This window comes from Anopheles nili, chromosome 3, assembly GCF_943737925.1.
Source record: "Anopheles nili chromosome 3, idAnoNiliSN_F5_01, whole genome shotgun sequence".
Taxonomy (NCBI): Eukaryota; Metazoa; Arthropoda; class Insecta; order Diptera; family Culicidae; genus Anopheles; species Anopheles nili.
In genome coordinates, this window is record NC_071292.1 from 66,660,870 (window position 1) to 66,686,841 (window position 25,972).

At 45.2% G+C, this 25,972-nt stretch overlaps 4 protein-coding genes across 4 annotated transcripts; 1 reads left to right on the forward strand and 3 right to left on the reverse strand.

The window, feature by feature from the left end:
- Positions 1–616: 616 nt before the first annotated feature.
- On the reverse strand, positions 617–2,023 carry LOC128726077 (uncharacterized PE-PGRS family protein PE_PGRS54). Its single transcript, XM_053819863.1, has 4 exons — positions 1,839–2,023; positions 1,443–1,499; positions 1,205–1,264; positions 617–1,125 (listed from the first exon to the last, which is right to left on the reverse strand). Exons 1-4 carry the CDS (start codon positions 2,021–2,023, stop codon positions 795–797), a joined length of 633 nt encoding a protein of 210 aa, XP_053675838.1. The 3' UTR covers positions 617–794.
- Positions 2,024–5,460: 3,437 nt separating this feature from the next.
- On the reverse strand, positions 5,461–8,467 carry LOC128727199 (ADP-ribosylation factor GTPase-activating protein 2). Its single transcript, XM_053821079.1, has 7 exons — positions 8,344–8,467; positions 8,042–8,233; positions 7,813–7,944; positions 7,252–7,422; positions 6,280–7,048; positions 5,853–6,146; positions 5,461–5,775 (listed from the first exon to the last, which is right to left on the reverse strand). The coding sequence occupies exons 1-7, from the start codon at positions 8,419–8,421 to the stop codon at positions 5,624–5,626; spliced, it is 1,788 nt and encodes a 595-aa protein (XP_053677054.1). The 5' UTR covers positions 8,422–8,467; the 3' UTR covers positions 5,461–5,623.
- A 1,270-nt stretch (positions 8,468–9,737) lies between these two features.
- LOC128727198 (nucleobindin-2) lies at positions 9,738–12,448 on the forward strand. The gene is made up of 4 exons (XM_053821078.1): positions 9,738–9,904; positions 9,974–10,078; positions 10,154–11,038; positions 11,114–12,448. The coding sequence occupies exons 1-4, from the start codon at positions 9,761–9,763 to the stop codon at positions 11,810–11,812; spliced, it is 1,833 nt and encodes a 610-aa protein (XP_053677053.1). The 5' UTR covers positions 9,738–9,760; the 3' UTR covers positions 11,813–12,448.
- A 158-nt stretch (positions 12,449–12,606) lies between these two features.
- LOC128723140 (uncharacterized) lies at positions 12,607–23,995 on the reverse strand. Its single transcript, XM_053816851.1, has 8 exons — positions 23,949–23,995; positions 22,097–22,293; positions 20,125–20,250; positions 19,650–19,768; positions 16,707–19,562; positions 15,687–15,932; positions 14,933–15,073; positions 12,607–14,248 (listed from the first exon to the last, which is right to left on the reverse strand). Exons 1-8 carry the CDS (start codon positions 23,993–23,995, stop codon positions 13,874–13,876), a joined length of 4,107 nt encoding a protein of 1,368 aa, XP_053672826.1. The 3' UTR covers positions 12,607–13,873.
- Positions 23,996–25,972: the final 1,977 nt, after the last annotated feature.

Below are 25,972 nucleotides of genomic sequence, written 5' to 3' on the forward strand. Positions count from 1 at the left end.
TCAGCTTATCTCGGGGTGGTGGGATTGCGATTGACTATTAGGTCGCTGGTGGGAGAATGAATCCTACTCGCGGTTGTGGCACAAACACAACCCCTCCGACTTGGCCGAAGTACGCCAGTTTGGGCCAGCACCGTGGGAGAAAGCTTGCAGTGGGGTTACACTTCAGACTTCGTTAGATGCAGCACAAACACAACGGAAGCAGCTGATTTGCGAATGCATCTGTACAGATGATCGTTACGGAGCACACTCTACACTAATTCGCAACCCAACGTGGCCCTTTATGGAGGTAGAGGAGTTCTGTGACGAAAGCAGCCAGAGCACATTAAAGAAGACTGATTATTCATGGATCAGCTTCGACCCTGTAGCAAGGGCTTTTTCAGAGATTCGTGTGTAAGATTACCAGGAAGGTTAAAACAGTCACTATAGAATTTTGAAAGCTTAATTCCTTGCTAGCTAAATTCTAAATAGATGAAGACAAATATGAAGTTGGATTTCTTTTTCTCACTATTTGCTCCATATTGTAGAAGACGGAGTTAAAAATGAGACGAAATAACAATCGACACGAAAAGGCTAACGCGATAAGACGGTTGAATTTTTTTTATTATTTACAACAAACGCACATACTGAGTAGAACGATTTGATGGATGTGTTGATAATCAACGAGGATCGCCTTGAAGCTTGTTGTAAACACGATGGAAGCACAGCGTGTAGCAGCAGACAGTTTAATAAATAGCTTAGAGGAACAAAGACCTCCGTCGAACGAACATTCCGTAGTGGAAACACCAGACGGAGTTTTAGCTCTCCGAAATACTAAACCCGTTCGAGGCTGACGGTTGCCCGTTGGCGAGTGAAAACCCGTTCGAGTAGGAAAGGGAAATCTTTTTGCGACCGGGCAAGTTGTACGACTGGCTGCCGGAAAACCCGGCCGATCCGCTCAACCCACCGGGACCGGCACTAAACCCCTGACTGGCCGCGTTTGATGCAGATGCACCGAACGACCCCAATGGGCCGTCACTCTGGAAGGATTGAGCTTGAGCGTTGGCTGCTGAACCACCGAATCCGCCAGCACCAAACTGCTGGTTGAAGGCATTAGCATTGGCGTTCGAACCGGAAAAGCCGTACCCGCTGTGAAAAGGAAAAGTCACAACATAAAACCGGGTCAACAATGTCGTACGATCATTGCTTTTGGGAAGGCATTACTCACCCGATGTTTTGACTCAAGGCGTTCGATGCAGCATTAGCCCCCGAAAACCCTCCAAATCCTCTGAAATGGATAATGAAATCTAGAACCGGTCAAAGGGCACGCTAAAATGGTTTACCTACCCTAGCTCTTGACCAGCGGCATTTGCACTGGCACCGGCAGCGGATCCTCCAGCACCACTATAACAGACGTCAGAATGTTTAGTAAGAATCTAATCGATTCGCCATCCTTTTTAGCTTACTTGAAATCTTGTGAGGCGGCGTTTGCATTAGCACTAGCCGCAGATCCTCCAAAACCACTGAAGAAGGAACAGTGAAAATTATTAGAACAGGTCACAATACACTTGAGTTAAAGCACTTACCCTAAATGTGATCCTAAGGGAGATTGAAAACCAGGAGACTGTCCGAAGTTACTGCAAAATCAATTGTAGTACATGGTTAATCAGAAATCTTTTTTAGTAGCTCCTTCATTAACTATTGAATTCACTTTTTTGATTACAAATACACACCTGAATCCAAAGGGGGAGCTGCCATGTAGAATGATTCAGTCGATGATACGTGAAAATAAGAACAAAACAGTAAACTAAAGTTAGTATCATTTGCTGAGTCAGCGACTATGAATCACACAGCTCTTTAACTTCATCATCCACCCCCATTCGAACCCGTACCCGAGAACCTGCAAAAGCTGCCGCTTGCTTCGCACGGCCACCTCGGACCCAGGATGTAGAAGCTGATCCTTGTTGATCTTCACAACACCGGTGATCACGATGCCGGCGAAGAACGACGCCGCCAGCAGGAAGTAGGTCGTGCAAAGCGTCCGCATCTTGGCGTGTGAGAACTAAAACTGCTACTTCCTCCTTGGAACGCATCGATTTGTGCACCGCTTTGGAATAGCAAATTCCGGTTTACCCACAAAAAGGGTATTTCCCGGGCGTAGGGTCAATTGGCAGATTCTGCTGAGACAATTTCCCCCCCACAGTTAAACAAACAAATCGAGCATTCAACGAATGTGCCACGTGTTCAATCGGAATCGTTCGCGCGAAACTGGATTACTTGCCGAGCCAAAACAAAGCCAACGTTTGTTTGTTGCACGATAAATGCAACTCGATTTATAATGAATCTAGCGTGCTCGTGCAGATCACGCTATCGCTCTATAGATGGCAATTGAAGCAGAAATCGGTGCACGTGTAGGTAAAAATGCAGGAAGCATCTTCACATTGCCCAGAAGGTCCCGAAGCTGAGGTCTCGGTCAACGATAAAATCGTGCAAAATTGAAACGCGGAGAATGATAGCAAAATAGAAATAAAACGAATCGTCATTCAACCGGTTCGGATATCACGAATTAATGCGCTAATTCGAGCGATCGTGGCCGCTCGTCACCACTTATCGGATCCTGTTTTCGTCGGCGTAGTTCACGCGTTAAAGGCAGCATTCTTGTTCAATGACCCGTTGTTTTGATTCTGTGTTATCTAGCTCGGCCCAATCGAGACGCAAAACGTTTAAATGCACATGAATGATCACTATTACGTTGAGCCCTCAAATTCCTCAAAGTACAGCTCGTTTACTTACTACTGGCGCCGATAACGTTGCAGTCTGTCCAGGAGCGGCCCGCTTTGTGGAAGGATCAAGGGTCTAATATCAGCCAACACGGTGCCGATGAGCAGGAAACTCCACAGAACACCTATTGTTGACATCCTTCGGCCACATGCACGCTCCATGCTGAACCGAGTGCTAAAATACGACTAACCGTTCCGGAAAGGCGATCGGTCGCAGCAGATATATCTGCGCACCTGCTTACGGCGTCCGGAATTCGCCAAACCCGCCAAACGACTTCTAATGGGCTGATATTATTCTTATTGATCTGTCACCTAGCGGAAGGCGATCTTCCGAGCGCAACGGGGTAACGATCCACCCGAAAAAGGAGCTCCTTGAAACCATTATACGCTACCGGCGGCCATGACGAAGCACACGTAGAAAACATATTATGGATGACCTCCGGATCAAAGCTGGTTCCGTCCACGTTTGATTGCTGCATTGAACGTTTCGTATTTCACTGCACTTCATTATTTCATTGTATTTTCTGGGCGCAAATGATTTATTACATCAATCGCCTTGATTTATTTCACTCTCCAAGTAGGCTTTGCTTTACTTCAACAAAGGGATCGAATTCATTCTTCCTTAGTCGTCTGACTCTTCTCATTTCTTGTAACGTGGTTTCAAAAAAGGAACGAATTGTTCCCAACTGTGGACACCTGTCGTTGGCTTTAGCTTTGGAAAATCAAACGCGAATAAATAAATAATGGAGCCTCCTACTATTGGAATTTGTATCAATTTCACAGGAAGGCTACATTTACTAGTAGTATATAGTAGTATATAATGGCCGATCGGCTTATCAGTGCGGTAAGAGATAACTAGCTGATCGGTCATACGTGGGCGTGGGAGACCTAGCTTGATTCCAAAACGAGAAGAAATGTGGTGCTTTCTCTCGTTCTGAGCGAACGACGTGATTGGCCTAATCTACCATCACCGCACTATGGTACAGCACGTGTCAAATGGGCACCGTTTTTGTTCATCGCTTGAATTTCACTTAATTTCGTAGAAAAAGGATACTCATTGCTATGTGGAACATTGGTTAATGCTAATCAAGTTTATTGCAAATAATTTATTTCTTTGTTTTGTGTTAATAATAGTCTTTAAATAATATAAACCAGATTAAAATCTGCCACTTTGCGCACATGGAAATCTCATAGTGCACTCAGAACAACAAGCGATCGTGGGTAAAAGAGATAGGATGCGGATAATCACGTGCCGGATCAGGCGGCGATATGGATTGATAACGCTAGAGGGAGACAACAGTAGTTTGGCAAATGCGTAGAGGCGAGAAGAAACTACTGCCGATGTACCAGGCTGGTAGCAACCTCCTCGATGCATGTTCTCCTGTTATTATCATCGGCATTTGGAAAGCAAAACTCGACGTCGAAAATCTCGCCTTTTGGAAGAATTTCGCCGCGAGCATTCTGGATCTGGTGGAAAATTTGGTTTCGTGCTATGCGAGTGAAATGAATCGGCGGGATGGAGTCGAGGGATACAGTTTGAAGGGTTTTTGGGAGATTTTATGTTCTGGGCAATTTTTCCTCCGATTCTTTTGGGTCGTTGCAGAAAATAGCATCTCAAAGGGAGCTTTTAAGGGGGACTGGAAACTACGTCATCCTTTATATCAAGTAACCAAAGGTTTTTTGCCCAATTGCTCTCATATAGGGATTCATTTGAATTATACAGTGAACATTTTCGGATAGGGATTGTATGGGAGCCACCCTTCGGGGGGTGATAAAAAAAACCATAAAAGTTATATGCACATTATAGAGGCTTTATTGGTTTCAACATTTGACTGTGTCTTTTCCGTCGTCTTACATTCGCTACGTTTACTGCAATGTTTGCTGTTCTATTTATATATATACCGGATCCGTCGTTCGAAGCTAAATTTTACAAATGTACAAACAACGTTAACGCTTCCTGCATCGGTCTGCAGCCGTACTTTCGATGATGGCCTTTTTCTACGAAGACTCTCGGTTCGAATGGGCGCCTTTTACAAATCGCGAACTAAGAAATGGATCACAATAATAGTGCCCTACCTACATGCTTCCTGCATCAACTTTTCGAGAAACGAGTGAATTACCATGAAGGTGTGGATGGTGTTTTTTTGTGTTTCCTGCGTGCAGATGCAGTCTACGGAGAACTATCTCAAAGGTAGCCATCGAATGGCAATGGAAAAGAAGCAACGAAGTATATCTCGCCCTCATCACTCCGAGATTAAAGCGATATAGGTTTTTTTTTCTCTAAATTGTGACTTTTTATCTGAACGACACTCGCTTTGAAGTCAACCTTTTTCTAGTTGCAGCTAATTATTGTTTCGTTATCGCCTATTTGCGATGAATGATTGCGCATTTTCTATAAGGCGCTCTTGTGGGATAGGTGTCGGAACGATGCAACCGCCCGTTTCGTGCATTTGGAGTACGAGAAAGAGAGTGAACGGGATTTCGAAGTACAAAAAGTGTGTTCTCTTGGGTGAAAAGTGTGCTCCTATGGGGGTAGGATTCATTGCATTTCGTTTTTGAAACGACCTTTCAAACCGACAACGGAAGATAACAGATTTCAAATGCCTAGCTAACTGTAGCCTATGTCCTCTTGGACCTGTTTTCGTAAATGGCGATGGAATCTAAAACAGTACAGAGTGTGTGTGTGTGTATTTCAATACGTGATACAAAATAATACATATTAAGCTAAACATAATCTTAACAACCGAAAAGCACTTCTTACTTCCACTTTATCACTTAAATAAACAAAACCGGTTCTGGTCCTGGAGTTAGCCCTTTAAAAAAGTGTTGATTGTGATCCGTGCATGGTCCATGGACGATCCGGCGCTCTAGTAGCCGTATTTATCCTGGATGGAGTTCATGACATCGTTAGCCAGCGTGCTCAACCGTCCGGCCACTTTAGTAACGCCCTGTCGCACGCTTTCCTTCATGTCATCCAAATCCGGACCATTGTACTGCAATGCCGGTCCACGAGAGCCACCTATGAGACGACAAGAACAAGAACAGAAAGAAGGTAATGATTTCCGATCGCTAGTTTAACTGTAAGCGGTGCCTTACCGGATCTATTACCTCCCGGTCCCATCGATGAGCCGTGGCCGAAATAATCGGCGGAAGAGATGCTTGTAGAGCCTTGGAATTTTGAAAGATTCGCCGACCGGTCGTACGCGGACTGTTCGTCACCGAAAAACTGATCCGACGAGATGCCCTTAGCAGAACCGAATTTTTTCTGAGCCACATCGCTCACGTCGGCGGAGTGCTGCTGTTGGTTGCTGCCGGTTCGTCGGTTACTACTACTGTTGCCGCTGCTGTTGCTGCTGCTTCCACCTCCTCCCCGGGTGTACGTTGGTTGATCTACAAATACAAAATATATATCATGCATCAAACTTTATTTCACTGGAAGCTAGCAGGGCTTTACATCGACTGATTTTAATATAACACCAGTTTCAGTGTTGAATTTCAACGTCTCTCTCTCTCCATTACTTACCACTAATACTGGAGGATCCTCCTTTTAAGCTGCCTCCCGCAGGGGAAAACATCGATTTGACCGCGGGACGTTTGCTGTCGATCGGCTCGAGCGTGTCGAAGCCCATCTGTGTCGCTTCGCTCAGATCTGCTCCCTTGCCGCTGCCGGAAAACCCGTAGATTATGGAATAATCATCGAAAAAATCGTTCCCACCGTTGCCGCTGCCTCCTCCGCCTCCACCACCACCTCCATTTCCACCGCCACTGGACGAATCATCACGATCGCGATCGTACGACTTCGATACCGGTGCACCGTTACGCGTGGTTTCCTCCTGCGTGAGCGTCTTCATGTCGGTAAGAGCCGAATGTGAGACACCAGCCGCTCGCCCAAATCCCATTCCGAGTCGTTCCATCTGCTTCGCCTTGTTTGGATCGGTGGCTTTCAACTTTTCCTCTTCCTTGTGCTGCTTGATGGACAGGTCCTGGTAGGCGAGTCGGACACTCGCCAACGTTTCAGCCTTTTCCTCCTCGCTGACCAGTTTTTCCGGTGCGGCTGCCAGCTTCAACTTATCTGCCATGTTAGCGCGCTCTTCAATTTCGGCAAAGTTGGTCTTCACACGGGTAGCACCAAGACCGCCCTTTTTCGCACCGAGACCACTCTTTTTCGGTTGAATCTTCCGCACGCCAATTGTGGACTTCAGTGGCTCGATCGGCACCTCCGACATGAGGAAATCTACCTTGGGTCCGGCAGATGGGTCCACCGTCGCACTCAAGGAAGCCAGTTTAGGAATCTGCAACGGAAAGACGAAAAGAAGCAACCAGTGTTGTTACTACCATTGCGTTTCGGGATCGCATCCGTCTCCGAACAAACACAAACCACTCAAACACACAGCAACTTAAGGAAAGGCAAACGGAATACGATAACGCTACCTGTCTAGCTGCTGCTGGGCGTCGCGGATGGTTTGGGTTAGTGTACCTCGAATGTTTTACTTACGCTTTCCAGCTCCGGGACGGGCTTCGACTGGCTGGTGGGGTTGTTATTTCGCTCATCTTTAACCCCTGGCGCCACGGCAGTGTCACCGTCGAAGCTTTCGCAATCTGCGAAAAAGTCTACCTCCTTCTTCTCGCTGGCAGTGCTGATGTCGTGTACATTGTCAATGTGCAGCTGTTGTGTCGCATAACCGATGCGTGAGAAAGCGAGAACGGAAAGGCCGAATTTAGGAACGAAATCGTGATCGTGATTCAAAACAAAAAATCAAAGTGTAACAGACAAACTGATCAATGTATGCCTGCTGTCATCTATTCCGCTATTCTAATTCGAATCGAACGATTTGTATCGAGCATGACTTTGAGGTAGGGGTTTTGATTGTAAATTCCGAAATACCGGAATTTTACAAGTTGCGTACAATTTCATTTTTAATTCTATTCTTAAACCAAAGAACATGCTCAAAGGTATAAGAGACACACGACAGACGTAAAAAATGTTTAACTTATTTATATATTATGCAAAAGAAAAAGCACACTGCCTGCTGCAGCACTCGTTGCCCATACTTACCGTGGTTCCGTACAGTTGCAACGACTGTTGGGCTTTGTTTAACAGCTTATCCTTGTACAATTGGGCAGCACGTGAGTTATACTTTTGTTGCGCGTCGGTGGTATTGCAATTATGCTGTCGAAAGAATTGTGACTGCAAGGAAAGAGAACAACACCGACGTCAGGATAATGCATAGTAATTTAATTATCACCAGTACAAGGGCGCTTTTGGACGTCCTTTGGAGACATACCGCATTCGCGTTACCGCCAACTTGCATCTGACGGATCTGGAGCCACGTCCAGTTCGTGTCCAGGTTGGTAGACCGTACGAAGGTCAGATGAACGCCCAGATTCCGATGCACCGCCGAGCAATCGATGCAGATGAACACGCCGTACGTTACCGAGGACCAGGTGGGATTTTTTGCGCCACAATCAAAACAACTCTATGAAAAACGTTCAAGATAAGTATGAGCATGCCCTGCTGGAACCCATCCGACCACGTCATGTAAGTGCAGGGTGACAGTAAGCCACTATGCCTACAACTCCGCCTTACCTTGTTGGTGGCCTGTGATCGTAACCGATGAAAGATGGCATCGATATCCTCTTTTGACGGTGAGCCTCCTCCAGCCATTTTCAAAGGGCTTGCTGGTGATTGGTAATTTTTTGAACAAGTAAACCTTTCTTCCACACCCCGTCAAGCACACGTATGCCTTCCCGTGAAAGGAACCAACACACCAGCGATTGTGAAATTTTCGCTCCTGCCTCAGCAAACGCAAGGCTTGGGCGAGCCACAGAACGATACAACACGAAACAGGTCGTAATAAAAGGAATGCACACACTGATCGACAAACAATCAAAGGATTGTTTGATCGAAGGAACTTGGATTAATTTAGACGATCGTTTAGAAAAACACAATCAGCTCGCTGGTAGAATCACACGATTTTTTGTTCAATCGTAAACTTTGACGTGATTGCCTCTGACGTTGCAACGATTTGACATAATCGGGGGTTACCGGTGGAAAAGCTATAACAATGTTGTCGAGATCGATTGCAATATAGCTGCAAAGCCTCTATTCCACGAATGCTGGTACAATAATATTTTGTGTTATTCAAACTGTATGATCAAAACTGTAAGATAACTAATGCTTCTGGAAACGGCTGGTGGATTGTTTTGTATCGACGTTTTAATACGAAAATGGTTATTGTAGGATATTCATTTCGTATAGAAATCGACAATCTTCAATCTCAGGATTCAAAATTCCACATTTTGTATGAACTTATGGTTATATACAATTACTTGTAATGTAATTACTTACCGATGTAAATGCGTTGCTAGTAAATGCACCGATGAAATTGTGATTGACGATTCAACTGACATATGTGACGTTTGCTTTGAATTACGTGTGTGTGTTCGCGCCCATATGTTTGGTTTTTATTCCGAACAGACGTGGACGGAACACGATTCTTGTTAAGTGCTGTAATTTGTAAAAAAAATGTACAAACATTGTACTCATTCATTAAAAGTTGCGTACGAAACTAAATAGGAAAGTACCAGATATGTGAATGGTGTTAGTACCACGTGTCACTCGATCCTAGAAGACATATTGGGGCTGGAAGAAGATACGTGTCCGTTGGTTTCCGTGTGGTACGTGTATAAATAATGTAGTATTTAAAACTTATTTCGTCATTTTACTACCATATGTTGAACAGTTAAACGGTGGAGATTAATTCAATTCCAAATCAATCGCATCGTTTGTTTTTAGTAGTCGATTCCCCGTCAGTTTATTCTATACCTTTCACTAGTGTCCTTGGCGCTTTTTTTCTGTTAGGTTGTTTCTAGTAATGTTTGTATTGTGTACGGTATTTAGAATAAGCTTATCTTATCATACTGTTGCATTTGCTTGCTGTTATTGATTTCAGTATCAGTCCAATTACTATTTGATTTGTGTCAAGTGCGACAAGTCTCTCAGAATGCATCGAAAACGTAGCATAGTGTTGGTGCTTTTCATTGCCGGATGTTTTTCCACGGTACTGAGCCTTCCGGTGGTGACTCAAAAACCTAAAGCACCGGAAAAAGAAGAAAAGCACGAAGATAGCAATGTGGAACGAATGGAGGTGAGTTTGAAAACATCCTAAATATCTGACCGCAGGTTCCAATGGTTACCTTGATGTATTCTATTGTAGAACATTATTGAGTATAATAAATACCTCCAGGAAGTAGTGAACGTGCTGGAAAGTGATCCAGTATTTGCTGAAAAGCTGCAAAAGGCAGCAGAATCTGACATACGGGTAAGTATTTTTAGCAACCTTAGTAAACATTCAACACTACCCTTGTTGTAATTTGCAAATTCCGTTGTCCATTAGTCCGGCGTGATAGCCCAGGAGCTAGAATATGTCGGCCACCATGTACGGTCACGTCTAGACGAGCTCAAACGGATGGAATTACAGCGACTGAAGGAACTGGCGACGAGGCAATTCGAGTTGACGAACGAAATCGACCGGGATCACATGAAGATCAGCGAGCATCTGGACCATTCTAACCCGCACACGTTCGAGATTGACGATTTGAAGAAGCTGATCTTGAAGACGTCCCAAGATTTGCAGGAGAACGACCGCCGACGGCGAGAAGAATTCAAGCAGTACGAGTTGCAGAAGGAGTTTGAGAAGCAGGAAAAACTGCGCACTCTCGACGAAGAGCACCGGAAGGAGTACGAGGAGGATCTGAAGAAGCAACAGGTAAAACACGACAACCATGACAAGATCCACCACCCGGGCAACAAGGCGCAGCTGGAGGAAGTATGGGAAAAACAAGACCACATGGACGGACAGGACTTCAACCCAAAGACGTTTTTCATGCTGCACGATCTGGACGGGAACAATATGTGGGATGAGAACGAGGTAAAGATGCTGTTCATCAACGAGCTTAACAAAATGTATCAAGCCGGTGCGCCCGAGGACGACATGAAAGAACGAGCGGAGGAGATGGAACGTATGCGGGAGCATGTGTTTAAAGAGACCGATACGAACAAGGATGGTCTGATCAGCTTCGAGGAGTTTATCGAGCAAACGAAGCGGGACGAATTCCAGAAGGATCCCGAGTGGGACACGGTCGACCATGAGCAACAGTTTACGCACGAAGAGTACCTGGAGTTTGAGCGACGTCGTCAGGAGGAAATTCAGCGTTTGGTTGCGGAAGGCAAACTACCGCCCCATCCCAACATGCCCCAGGGTTATCATCCTGGTCCGAATGTACGTATACAAGGGGCTTCGGTTGTTGAGTCATTTCGTTGAAAGGAAATAATGTTCATCAAAATTACCTTGCAGGGCCAATACCAAGTTCATCCGAATGCCATTCCCCAGCAGCAGGTTCCTCATTATCAACAGCAACAGCAGTATCACCAGCAGCAAGAACAACAGCAGTATCACCAACAGCAACAACAGCAGCACTATCCGCAACAGCAACATCAGCAAGGGCCACCTCCACCGCAAGGATACAACAACCACGGTCAAGCGATAAATGTACATCCGAATCAGATATACGATAACGTGCAGCCGCATCAGATTCATCCGAATCCTACTTACTCCGGTCAGCAATCGACGGTGTACACGGGTCAACAACAATCTCCTCCGCAGTATCAGGCACAACCTTCTCCCGCTCAGCAGCCACAGCAACATCAGCAGCCACAGCAACATCAGCAACCACAGCAACATCAGCAGCCACAGCAACATCAGCAAGGAGCGCAGCAACAATATAATTCGAATCAAATTCCGCAAAACCAACCAAATCCTCAGTACCAGCAACAACAACATCCTAACAATATTCCCGTACAGACAAACCAGCAATCTCCTCCCGCTTCCCAGCAACAGCAGCCAGCTCAGACTAATTCGCAACCATTGCAACAGCAGCAGCAAGCTCCTGGAAACGTTGCCGCTCCACCACAACATCAGCAACAGCAACATCAGCCATCTCCACCTGCTGCAGCTGCACCTGCACAACCTTCCGTGGTGCAGGTGAAACACTAGAAGTAGAGGAAAACATCAAGCCAAACAGAAATTAACATAAAGGAAAACATAAACTCTTTCAAATACTAACGCATATATATATACGCCAACAATGAAAATTCCATTTTTTAACAGTTTGAAGCTGTCACACGTTTTGTGCAGCAAAACAGATACATGTAGATAGGATAGGAGATTAGCTAGGACGGTAATTCGTGGCAAGCATGGGCAGAGCCATCCCAAATCCACATTTTACCGTGAAGGGTGGTCAGAGCGGTTGCAGCTCGTTTCCACTGAAAATATATCAGCCTAGAACCGAAATTAACTTGAATAATACATTGTGATGCAATTATTGTAGTATAGTGAAACCTGTAACTTTAAATGTTCTTTTTTATTCCTTTCTTTTTCATTTCCACTGAACTAATGTAACGAGTAACATGGGGTGTTTCAGTAGGGATTTCCTAGCTTTTAAAAATTCGGAGTCTCTTGCCAAATCCAATTAAATGTCCTAAGCGAGCAATGTTTCGCGCGCTAAGGTTTCCTATACTTTCTTCAGCGACGAGACCCAATTGTTCATGAACGATAACATTTTGTCTTACTCAACTTTACACATTGGAAATGCTTAATGGAACACCCTACACATTGTCAATAAAGTTGTATTGTTTGGGTAACAGTATTCAGATTAATGAGCTGTAAATGAATTTATATATCACAGTATTGCTATTGCAAAATTAAAAAAATTTAAGATTGATCGTTGATTAGTGATATTATCCTTGTCAGTGAAGGAAAAGAATCAATGCTCCACACGCAAATGAGTATACATTGTACCGCGTAGGTTTTGTTTTAATGTATAAATATGTGTATATACTTCGATTTTACATAGATGGGGAAAGAAAAGGAGCTAACAAAGTTTACATTTCCGGCATAGAAACACAACAGTTCCTTCCCAGTCTCAATTCCCGTCTTTCGTTCGTTTTCGATTGCTTCCAGTCACAACGGTTATTACGGCCTTTTGCTTGCGGTTTCGCTTATTTGCCTAAACGCTATTCCTCTAAACTATCGCGTTTGTTACGATCAGTAGTCTTTTTTCATGTGTTTCATTCGCATCGGTCGCATTGCGAAGCGTCCCTTCTCTGGAGAGCAGTACGTTTTTTTTCCTTAAACTTTATTTGTCTTCCTTTGAACGGTCACGTGGTTCCAGCTGGGATAACATTGTAACGTTCCCACTGGCCTTTAGGCTTAGCGGGATAGAAAAGGGGCGTTTTGCCACTAGTTTAACGGAGCCTTTGATTGCATACGCGCTGTGCTAGGATAGGCTCATTTCTACCTATGCGCCCCTCCCGATTACACTATGGGACAATGAACAACAACACATGTATGCTTTTGCTACTGATAGGATGTGTTAGTTTGATAGCTACACACTTGCAGAGCATCTCAGGAATCACCTACGATCAAGGATCTAGTGTCTCGGTCCGTTTGTAATCGCACCATACACAGTTTCAGCGACATTGTGGCGTTTGAAGGAAAGGAAAACACACATATTGTTATCAAGGATACGAGCCGAACGTGCGAAGTCTCATAGTTTTGCAATATTTGAACAAACCAGTGGAGTTAACCATAATAAAAGGATGCCACGTATACCAGACAGTCACGTTAGCTAACAGTTTAAATGAATTCGCCAACCCGTACTGGCTCGGCTGAAAGCTCTAAGAAAGGCAAAAAACCTACTTCATCTCTCCTGACAGCAAATGGCTTTAATAGACTCCTGATAAGTTTCTCTGGCCTGCGCTAGCTCTACTATCACCGCACTGGCCGGATGTGTTACCATTTAAAAAGAAAGAATACTTAAAAAAGCTCATCGGTTGTATCTATTTTTTTACAGATTATCGGAAGGACCACTCGGTAATAGAGGATAAAATACGCAGAATGGGGAATACTTTAATTATTGACCACATCGTGCTACAGGTGCGACGGAGAGGACGAAGCCGGGTATCGGGTCCGAGGTTCGTTTTGTTAATCGCCCGCCCGACCCAAGGATTTCTATGGCCTCTTCGGAGGACGACTGGCACGGGGTGGACGCGATATCTATCGGCGGATGTAGCTTGTAGGACGCGGTAGACCGCTACGTACGGTTGGTGGCCGAAGAGCGGACGGTGGCCTCAATCCGGAAGGTTTCACGCCAGCAGTCGCCACTGGTTGCTTCAGACTTCCGCCTTCGGTTGTCCTGGATGCTGGCTCGGCAGCTCTGCTCATCAGAGGTCCAGTCTGCATCCCTGCACCGGTGCCATTGAGTTTCGTTAGCAAACCATTACTCACGCCAGCACTAGTGCCGCTAACGTCCTCGATACTATTGGTTCGGGTGCCGCTCGTGAACGGTTGCGGTTGTACAGTGTTTGCTATGCTTTGACTATCTACACGATACAGGCTGCCCCTGGAGCTAGCCGATGAGGATGATAGACTCTACACGTGGGCCGGATAGGATCACGCCACACAAAACACGCAAGCACACGCACACGGCAAACAAACACATCGATGGGTCGATTCGAGACGGATCGTGGAACACGATCGGTGAACGTTGATAAAACAAAACGGAAGGGATACAAACATAAAAGATGGAAAAAGGGAAGAAAAAACAACACGAGATGAATACTAAAATTCAAAAACACACGATTCAAACACATATTATACTACACAAAAACATGTTCATCTAAAAACAGAGCGTGGCTTTTTCAAACTTTAATATCGAGAAGCATTCTGTAGGTATAACTTACTGGCATTAGGTCGGTAGATTATCAGTATTAAATAAATATAATCAATCAAATTATTATTCATTGGCAACGCGTAATTTATGGTTATTAGGATATCGAAATGGATCTCATAAACTACAACCCTTAATGATAAGGGAAAATCGTCCAATGATAAGGGAGTATTAGTATAGTTATTGTGAGAAATTCAACGTCTAAACTATGATAACCATTGCTAATATATGATTTTTGAAATATCCAACAGCTACTGATTATTTTGAATTAATCCTGCAGGATCTAGTCTTTCGGTTCACTCACAACGTGCATTACACGATACACAATGAAGGTGTGGGTGTATCTAGTGACCATTAGAACCAGGTGTTCGCATCGTACTACTTACATTGATAGACTCGTTGTCCGAGTCCGGATGTTTACGGTGCGTGTTGTAGCTGAAGTATCCGGATGAGGGGCGGACCAGACCGAGCTTGGATGTTTTCGCTAGTCCGCTGGCCGCTCGCATTTGTACTCCGGCGCCAGAGAGCTATAAACGGGGCAGATGAAAAAGAGGAAACAACAGCGTTACAACTTTGGACTACTGGAGAGTGAAAGAGAAATGTCCTTAAATTGTTTTTTTCTATCGCAGCAGTGCTTCTGGTAGTTTTCGTCTCCTATGCTACGAAAGAATCGAAAGTCCTGGTGTTTCACCGGATCGAAAGGTAGGGGAAAAAGCAAATATCCTACTTAACCCCATTGGATGGATTCTGCGAGAGAATCCGCGTATAGCAAACGCAAAGGATCAGCGAATGGGTGACAGAAAATTTTGAGGGCACATTAGAAACAATTTTAGGGCAATTTTTAAAGGTATCATATTTACACCATAACCAGACCAAGCACCATCGAAAATGAGGAAAAATTTGGACAGGACGAGCTATAGTACAGCAAATGTCCTTGGACACATCTCCTGCGAAACGCTTTTCTAAACAATACAGACCCGTCACGAAGCGTAAAGATTTATATATCAAGCCAACTTAAGCGGTAATCTCCACAACCGAGTTATGCATCTTAATCTAACAACCTAGCCAAACTGGGAAAGCATTAACGAAAAGCAAATAGGAAAGAAAGTACACATATTTTAAATACAAACAAACACGTACAGTGATAGTAGCATTCAGAGCGGATTTGTTAGCCATTGCAGCAGCGGAGGAGCTGTTGTTTAGGCTGGTTCGTGCTGCAATTGGCTGAGCAGCAGTAGCTGCCGGCCGCACCAGGGGCAAGCTGGCACGACCCACAATCCCTGCTCCAGCTGCACCGGCACCCTGCTGGTATCCCAACGCTGCCCGTAAGTTGGAAGACGTCTGCTGCGGCTGCAGCGTTGATCGCTTCGAGGTGTTACTTTTCAGCTACAAAACAGTGACGAGCGGGTCATTAGCGTTAGTGCACACGGAAGAAAAATACACACACAAACACACATTCTGGCATTCCTAGATCAAGCTCACAAACGCGCGCACGGTTTTCGTGTACTTCCACCCGCTTGCGCTGCCGGAGGACACTTTTTAAAGCATGTGAGTACATCGGATGTCGCACAATCGGATTAACCGTAAACCGTTTCTCACCACACCGATAGTGCGATTGGTGCGATATGAACAATGGTGATGAATGTGTGCTCAAAGGGGCATGAAAGGGGGGAGCATGAGAAAGAATTTGGAATGATTTTCCCTGAAACGGACCCGGAGCTGGTGAAGGATGAGCCTATTTGCGCATGATACAACTAAATTTCATGTGTTTGATGTAAAATCATGTCACTGAAACGTTCAAGTAGTAGGAACTCTAGCTTTCAAAACGATTATTGGACGAAACTATTACTGAGCTTTGAAAAAAAAAACACCTAGACAGCACAATGTAACCCATTGGTGATAATTGATAGTACTTCTGGTATCGTACCCACCACTGTCACAAAAACAAAAAAAAGGTTAATAAAACGCTTAAACACATCTAAAAAACGAATTCAAGACGCAACAAAACATACTATAAAACAAAACAAATTAACAAATGCATTAAAAGTTTGATAGTAACCGAGCATAACAACGAAATGAAACAGGAACAGGACGATGGGACAGATGATGGAAATGATAATTGATGAAAAAGGTGACAATATAAGCATGCAGCATGCATACCTCAGTGTTGCTGGAATTGTGCTTTAGTTTGAGCTGCAGCGCGGACGTGCCGTGCAGTTTCGAGAGGTTGCTGCTGGATCCACCATAACCGGTACCGTTGTTGGCTTGAGCAAACGTGAGACTGTGATAGGATTTCGATTTCGTGCCCATGGGAGACTTCAACGTGGGCGCCCCCACGGATTGCTGCTGCTGCTGCTGCTGGAGGGCGTTCGATTGGTGCTGCTGCTGTTGCCTGTTTTGTAGCCCAAACTGTGAATATCTGCCAGTGCCAATTAGACCTCCACTACCACCGCCGAGCTTGGACATTGTGGCGAGTCTTGATGCGGGTTGCTGAGGCTTTCCTAGCTGCTGAAGCTGCTGCTGCTCTAGGCAATCGGTCGAGCTTGACTTATTGCCTAGTGGGAGTGTCAGATCCTTCCGCTGGATGCCGATGCCCTGCAAAGGTGCAGCCCCGTAGAAGCGCGGTTTCGAGATCGTACTGCGCAACCGGCTTTCACCAGGACGCGCCAGCCCGGACAGTTGCTGTGGTTTCTTAAACACCGCATCGTCTTCCTCGCCGGCGACTTCAGTCTTCATCGATGGCAGGTTACTCGGTACCGTAGGTCTCTGTGCATTGTGATCCATCCTGCTGAAGGCACTATTGCTACCACTACTACTATTCAAACTGTCCTCCTCCAACCCGTTCACGAGATGCTGCTGCGATAGCTCCTGGTCCACGTCGGGCAGGGCAGCACCCAGCGAATCGTCCCGCTTTCTACCCAGTCGTATCGTTTTGAAACGGTCCCTGTTTTTGCGATCGTACGTTTCTACCTCATTTGCGGTAGGAACGGGATCATTCGAATCACCACCACATCCTTCCCCGCTGTCGCCATTCGGCATGGTGACGGTCGAGTTCATTTGTTGCTGCTGCTGCGGTGACATGGGCAGCTGAACGTCTTCGTTATATCTACTTCTACGGTTTAACAGTCTTTCGCTTCCGCTCGACGAGGACATGCTCTTCATCGAAATCATCGAATCGGCCAGTTTATTGTCAGAAGGCGTCTCCAATACCGCTGCTGGTTGCTGATGCAGCTTCCGCTTTAGCTCGTCCTGATGTTGCTTCTCGAGGTTGATACGGGAATGGCGCTTTTTGATGTTGTCCAGCGACTGGCGCAGTTTGTCACCTGCCTCGTCGGATCGCCGCACATCCGCTGTTAGCGAGTTGAGCATCTCATCGAAATCGATCCCGCTGAGTTCACTCTCCAGTATCGATTTCTCAAACTCCTCGAAATGTTGCAGTGAGATACGTTTCTCGGCGTCGAGGAAATTCGATATGTCCGAGGGTGCTGCCGCTGGAAGTCGTCGAATCTGCACATCGAAATCGTCCGTCTCCAGATCGAGCAGCGGGTCTGCGAGACCATCGCTGCCACCGGTTCCTGTCACCGTGTCCGAGAGCTCAATGCGTCCCTCATATGTCGCATTGCGTATATCCTGCTCGAGGTTGCGACTGCGACGGACAATATTACGCCCCATACTGGAAGTGGATGTACGCTTGGGATTTTCCGGGCCGATTGGTGAGATGCCAGGTATATCTGGACCAGGCTTACCCCGTGTAAACGACCCATGGAATGGGGTGGATTGCACCAAGCTGGAGTTGTTGCCATTCTGTTGCTCGCTAAACGTTCCATTAGGTGTGTGGTGTTCTCGTTCGACTTCTTCGTCGTCCAAATCCATGTCATTAGTGAGTCGTAACGGACTGATCTCCAGCGGCATATGCAGTTCATCCTCCTTCCCACCTGTGAACGTTCCATTTCGCGGGCGACGTTTGAAAGTGCGATCGAACGGAACGTCGACAACCGGTGGTGGTTGCATTACGGCACCGGCTTGATCCTCCCGGTCGTGTGTCAGATTCAGCAACCGCACATCATCGTTTTTGATCGTACGATTTCTAACAAACGTACCGTGTCCGTTTGCAATTCCGCCGACCTGTTCGTCACTCACGATGCCAAAGGTACTGTTCATAACTGTGTGCTTGTTACTCGGAGCCACCGTCGGCACCTGACCGTCGAACGTCTGCTCGTTAATCGAAGTCTTATCAACATCGGCATCGTTCATATCGACTTGGGGCAACCCTTCGAACGTTTGGTTCATCGAAGATCGAGGCTTTCTGTAGGTGTTGAAATTACGCGGCCGTCGCATATCGTACGTACCGCTACCATTCGCCAACATTCTGCCGGGGATGGTAGTCTTGCTGACCAAGTCCGCTTCCGCAAACTCCGCCGGAAGATGGAACGTCTCGTCCTGGGCATTCACAACAGTGACCGTCGTGTTTTGGGATCCATTTCCTACTACCTCAACGGCGGAGCCCTCTGCAGTCTCGACAATGGTTGGTGAACCATCCTCCTCGAAGGAAGATTTGGTTGAAACGGTTACATTAACCGCACGACCTCCGCTCTCGTAGGAATTTTGCATCGTGCTAACACCCGAGACGCTTTCAATAGCGTTCAGATCGGTCCGAGAGATGTTGCAATCCTTCGTCAAGGTGCTCTCGTCATCCATGCACAGGTTTTCCAGTCGACGCGTGTCCTCCATCACGCTGTACAGGTTGTAACCATTGTAACTTGCATTACCGACATCGCTCGTGTTCAACAGACAACCAACGCTGCTGAAATCACCGCTCGTGATCAGACTGCTGGTGATCTTTTCGTTCGCTGAATACTCCATCGAGTTCATGATCGAGCAGGGCGGCGAAACATCGTTGAGCCAACTACGCTGCATCAGCAGTCGGTTGCCGGTGGCTGAGGAAGCCAGTGCGGACGGTGTCACTGGACCACCGATCTGCAGATTAACCACTGGTAATCCACCTTCGCTTGTGAGCTGGAAGGAAAAAAAGCGCCGAGACATGAACATTAATTCACAAACCTCTTACTGTACTACAAGGGAGCATCGCTCCGTTAGACTTACTTCATGTTGCGACGAAACTGAGGGGCTACTTTCAACCGAAAACGTACTAGAGTTTAGCAGGCTTGGTTCTATCCTCTTCTTAGGCCTGGTAAACGTTCCCGTATCGACGAATTTGGAACCTACAACGGGAAGATAATAGACAAAAATGTAACGACCTAGCGGCAAGCGATGATGCCAAGTGACAACGTAAATGAAGGTGAATGAAGGAAAGGAATCCACATTTCAAACGGTCTGCTAGCAACGTGCGTTTTGGGAAATGAATGATTATGGTCATGTTTGAAAAATGTGCGTCACAGATTACTACACGGGTACGACGAAGTTCTCTCTCTCCAATTCCGCCCAATTTGCGCCAAGTGAGTTAGACCAGCCAATTAGGTGTCGAATAACGGGGTTACGTTTTTATTTTGCCAACCAATTTTTGCCCAAAACAGGAGAACTAGTCGAGTGTTCCAGGAGGCTCGCGATGAATACTTACTGACACTGTTTTGATTCAACAGTCGCTTCTCGTACGATTTGCTGCTATCGATATCGTCAAGCAACTGCTGCTTCTTGTTGCAGTCTGTAAATGATTCGGACAGCTGCTGTTCGGTTGACAGTGCATCTAAATCACGACAAAAACATCGTCACCAGTTAATCGATATTACGAATCGTTCAATGAAGTTCATTCCAAAGTTTTTCTGTCAATTATTTCTATGTATTAAACCCTTTCCGAGCGCGGTCGCTTGCTTCTTTTTTCTATTTTATGCTATAGATAGAACACAACCAGTGTATGAAAATTCCTTCTCTGCAAAGGAAATCGCCATGGTTCCGCTACATTCCATAATCTGTTAGAACCAATTCCGGTGTAGCGTTCTCGTCTAGGAAGTTTACCATATATCTCGATTGACAGCATCAACATTCCATCGCCAAGTGGCCCAAAAGGCCAGCTGGAAACGGAAACACTGTCACATATGTCCTCATCGGGTGCAGGACAACTAGCCCCAAACGGTACACCTAGCATGGCCGCTCTTTCCCTCTATATCATGATGGTAATTGTTGCTACAAAAAGCTCGCCAGTTAGGAATTGGCAATAAAGGCGATGAATTAATTGCACGGTCGCGTACCAAGCTAACCTAAACCGCGGGAGATACTTACACCGTGGCGTACGTAGCGTGGGGGTTTGCAGTTTCCATTTGCTACCCCTCCTAAACTCAGGGACAAAGAATCAACCCCCTGCCGTAGGGGCGCGCGTTGTGAACTTATGGGGCAGTAAAGGAAGAAAAAAAACCACACGATTGACACTGTGTGTAAAAGTGTGGAGGTAGCGGCCTTTCCAAATATGGAATGCCGTCTTTTTTAACAGCGTCGCCTGGTTGGGATATGCAGCAGTGGTATTTTTTTTATCTCTACCAACCTACGCCACTACCCTTAGATACGCGTTCAAAACCTTTCTTTAGTCTGACTGATGAAATTATTAATTTATTTTCTCTATTTGACACCTATCCATGGGTCAGTGCGGGGGATTGCCAATTGGAGATATATATTGTTGATCCTTTTTCGTGTTAGAAATGGAATTTAATGTAAGAAGAAAAAACAACCTCCTTGCATGCAGTGGGTTGAGAACAAGTGGTTGTCCTTCTGTTTGGATGGTGGGCAACGTGGGTTGGCATCGCAAAACACCACACTCTACAGCGAAAGCACGACGGGAGACTGTTTTAGTCGCTTTTAGGTAATGGTTGAAGAAAATTGGTAACACAATCAATTGTCGTCTTGGCTACATTAACACAGAAATGGAGTATATTTTGCATATTATCTTACAGTAGAGTAAACCATCTCGTTTACCCTGAAAGAAAACGGTAGTACACCATTGATTGCCATTGATTGATTAAGAAACTAAGGATTAAGAAAATATTCAAACAACGCTATTTATTTTTAGAACAGAATAATCGATGTTCGTGACTCTTTAACCTTGCAAAATTGTAGCAAATTCATGTTATGACATGCAGATATTAAATACGAATTAACCTTCTGCAGCGTAATAGCCTTCACTACCGTACCTGTCCGTGATGAAAATGAAGCTTTGCATAATTCGAAGCATTTGTGGAAGCTCAGCTCAAAGGATCATTAGACATTTGAAAAAGCCCATCGATGGCAGGACCTTTTTTAGGTGAAATGATTCACGCAATCCAAGGATTAATTATTCATTAATCAGAATGTGACATCGATAAACATTTCACATTCATGATTTTAAAAGGGCGAAAATTTGTATACAAACAACACATAGAGTTGCTTTTAAAGGTGTTTGAATCCCAATAGTTCCTTTCCATAGCCATATAGGTAGAAACCCACAATTGATGGCGACGATCATCCCAAAAATGCCTTAATTTAGGTATGCATCCACAGAAAAACAAGCAACCTTCTTCTCCCCATCGGTGGCCCCATTTGATACATCCCGCTGGTAAACTCACCTAGCTTCTGGTTGCTGATGCCGATGCTGGCGCCATTACCCAAGCTCTGGTTGAGGAGGATGTGACCGCTGTTGTTGCTCCCACCGAAGGCTGCCTCCCTGTGCTTCGTCGTAGTGTTGCTGCGGTCTCCCCGCGCTTCCCATTGCTTCAGGATGGCGAACACCTCGGCTTCATCGATCCACTCCGACTCGAGGCAGCTACGTAGTTGGTTTGGTTGGTAATTGAATAGCAGCAGAAGGAGTGTGCACAAGAAACGAGATGGATTAGTCTGAGCCGTGGGCACCACAAATAAAGTATGTTGCGAAAAGCATGCCAAGCCAAGCGGCCGGCCAAATCAAACGAGGTGTGAAGCTTTCCGGTGTCGGTGGCGAGTGGGGGTGGCCGATGTTATGTTGCAAACCCCACGGGAGGACGCTTTAACCCCAATTCATAACAATGAAGCCGCGTGGTACGGTGGCGGTCCGTCTACCGTTGCAAGCGGAAAAACACGAAAAAGTGTGTGCATCTCGTCGAGCTACGTCTCCGGATGAATGCACGGCGGGAAAATAATGGAGCTGTGTTGCTTCAGCTCGTGAAGCTCCAAAAGACAGAGAGAGGGAGGCAGCATTGAAAAGCATTTCCATCGAACGAACTATGCACGAGATGGACTGGGTGTGTGAGATGGAAAGCAACCAGGCAGGCATTCCAACCAAAAAAGCTACAATCAGAGCTCGCTACAACACACACACACACACAAACGATAGCGTAATTAGATCAAAGAAATAAATATTATGATTCGAAACAAGGAATCGTTTAACCGCGGCTGCAAAGCGTTCCACACGCGCACCGATCAGAAAACATAGAAAACATGATAACAAACGCTGGAGGAGCAAAACATAATTGAAAATGATAATTTTCCATTTCCTCGAAAACCGAACGCAAAAGTGGAGAAATGCAACGGGCAATTAAGAGCAGCAGCCGATCAATCGAGAAGTGTAAGATTGTACACAATTGAGTGCATGTTTGTTATTATTTAGATAAAGCACAATAAAAAACAGCGTCATCAAAATACGGTTGATGAACAAAAAAATCATTGGATTATTGTTCTGCTAATCGGTATTTAAATGAAAATCCGCCACGACAATCTTGATAGCATAAAGCGTCGCCTATCATGCGCTGTGAAACAAATTTCGGTTCGTAATTGACTATCGATTTAGTTTGTCGCATCGTAATGAAGATCTTATTAGGCAAAATTACGCATTGTTACACCGAGGTTGATGGTATAGCTTCATCTTGGGAAGAGATTGCCAACCTATTGGCACGTATTTTGTCCGCAAAGTAGATGATTGCATCGATTGTTGCCGCGTCAAGCTTCATTGCCAGATGCACTCAAAAGCCCTTACCAGTACACCTCCACTATCGAAAACAATGTCGATGAGGAATGTTTTCAATGACACACCCCGGAACGAGAAACACGTCTATGGTGCTTTTTTTTTCTCAAATGAACGATCTCGCGAAGATGATCACTATTAGGGACGATCGGAAGTATTGGGAGAGGTGAAAGAGAGGCTCTTTTAATAAGATTTCGTTCCAAGTGAGCGCTTTCGATATATGCCAAAGGAATTGTACTGTTTGTTTTTTATGTTGATAATCTTTGCGATTGAATTTATGGAACAATTTAGAACATAAAACCTTAAAAGTCGTGGCCTAAAAATCACTCAGACTTTTGCAAATAGCGGACATATTATAGGCCACTTAAAATGCTGCGATTTTAAACCTATCAAGACATTCTGGCCGATTGAACATGCCGGGATTTTCCCCTTAGCCGTACATTCTAATGGAACCAATTATTTCGTTTACTCCCAAAACTTACCTGTCTGGTATGAGCTCATCTCCGCTGAAGCTTCCGGACAAATCCATGTTTTCCGATTCGTACTAACACGACGGAGAACGGGATGGATTTGATTGCACCGCTTGTAATATGAATCACCCTGAACTTCCGCCGGTTTTGCTTCCGGTAGTACGGGGTGGTTTCACTTTTACTCCTCGAGGCATACAGCACCGTCGTCTGGGGCAGAAAACAGGCGCCACACCGTACTTCTTCTCACATGAACGAAAACTTAATCTTCAGCTACTCCACACGTACGCAAACACACACACACACACATTCACTAGTGAGTTTTCTTCGTGCACAAACTATTGCACCGATATTGCATTTAGCCGTTGCACGAACGTTTTATCCATTTGTTCAGCTACGCACACGCAATGATCGCGACCCCACTGAGGGGCCTTTGATTTAGTTTATCAACCGTTCTCAACTTCACTTCAGATCTGGGCTACAAATGAGATTAGAGATTTGTTGAAGTTACATTCGATAGATCGAATAAAAAAACAAGCTATTGGAATTGAAAAAAAAATCGATTTTCACACTGGTTAGAGTAAGTTTTTGGGTACGTTTTTTTTAATTCTCCTCATGATTGGTTTCTCCATTCATTTCCCGTTACGCACTTCCGGATCTGAGCTGCGAGGAAGTGAAAAGTAAAAGCTTTACACCCGATCGAGCTTGAATGAGCATAAACGTTCGACGGCAGCATTAAGCGGACCCATATGGAAATGGGTGGTAGAGGAAAGTGGCAAATCAAAGCCTAACCCAGCGCATAAAAGGACGGTGGAGTGAATCATAATGCAAGGCACGTGTCGTGTCGCTAAAATCCAACCAATCAGCCTTGAGGGCGCCTTGTGACGCGGTACGAGACCGCAACAAAATACAAGCTAGAATAGTCGAGGGGTTGAAAAAGAGACAGATGCAAATTTACATTTTCACTTCCCAACGGCTGTCCGGTCGGAAATTTCGCAACCATACATCGCTAGCTGGCCATTGTATAACTTTTTAAAATGATTTTAATTGCTCAAATTTTTATGCGAACCGATCCATTAACACTCCTTACAACATTACTCAATAATCGCGGTACATTTTCCTTGTTCCATACGGTGAGCATGATTGGGCGGGCTAGCGGGTCCATTTCGGGTGTTTTACTACCGTAAAACCAGTGTAAAACCTCCCTTACATGTCTCCCCGCACACTCAACGCATTGCTGGTGCATGTTGTGTGGAATGTGGACTCTGTACGGTAAATAATTACAACCAACAAACGACGGGAAGTGAAAAAGTCTCCTCCATAGATCGTGGAAAGTAATAGCCCTGTTTGCTCTGCTTTTTTTTTCAATTCAATCCAGTGCAACTCTGTTGCCGAGAAATTCTTCAAATTTTTCACCATCGAAACGAGAAAAAACATAGGAAGATAGCGAACAAGATAGAAAGCAGTGGACAGGACCGTTTGATTTCTGCCGTGGCGTAAACCGACGGTACTCTGGTTCCATACAGGCTGGAACCTACGGGCTATTACGAGTGATGACTTACTTCGGCTTGAGGTTTTGTTTTTTATTTTCTGAATCATCAACACGTTATCGATCGACGCAATAGAAACAGGCATTGTTTGCATTGTTGAATTTGTGTTGGAATGCTTCAATGCGAAGCATATGAGTTTAAATTACACATTTTATAGAAACATTCAGACTTTAGACAAAAAAAAACAATCGTATTGTTACGTTTCAAAATGCTATGCTCTTTCGAGTCAAGCTCGAGGTTAATCTATTTAATCATATAAAGTATACCAGCACAATTTTAGGCGATAAAAAATCCCTAATTGAAAATGACGCTGCAAGACCAAATGGGGCAGCACACGACGGCTCATAATAGTGATAACCCAGCTCGTCTGCTAACGAGACACACAGCAGCAAGGCAACCCACATCTACAGAAGCAGTTGGAGGAGGGAAATTCATGGTCGTGTTTTAGACACTGGCTCTAATTAACTTTCCCACATTCGAGTGTGTGCG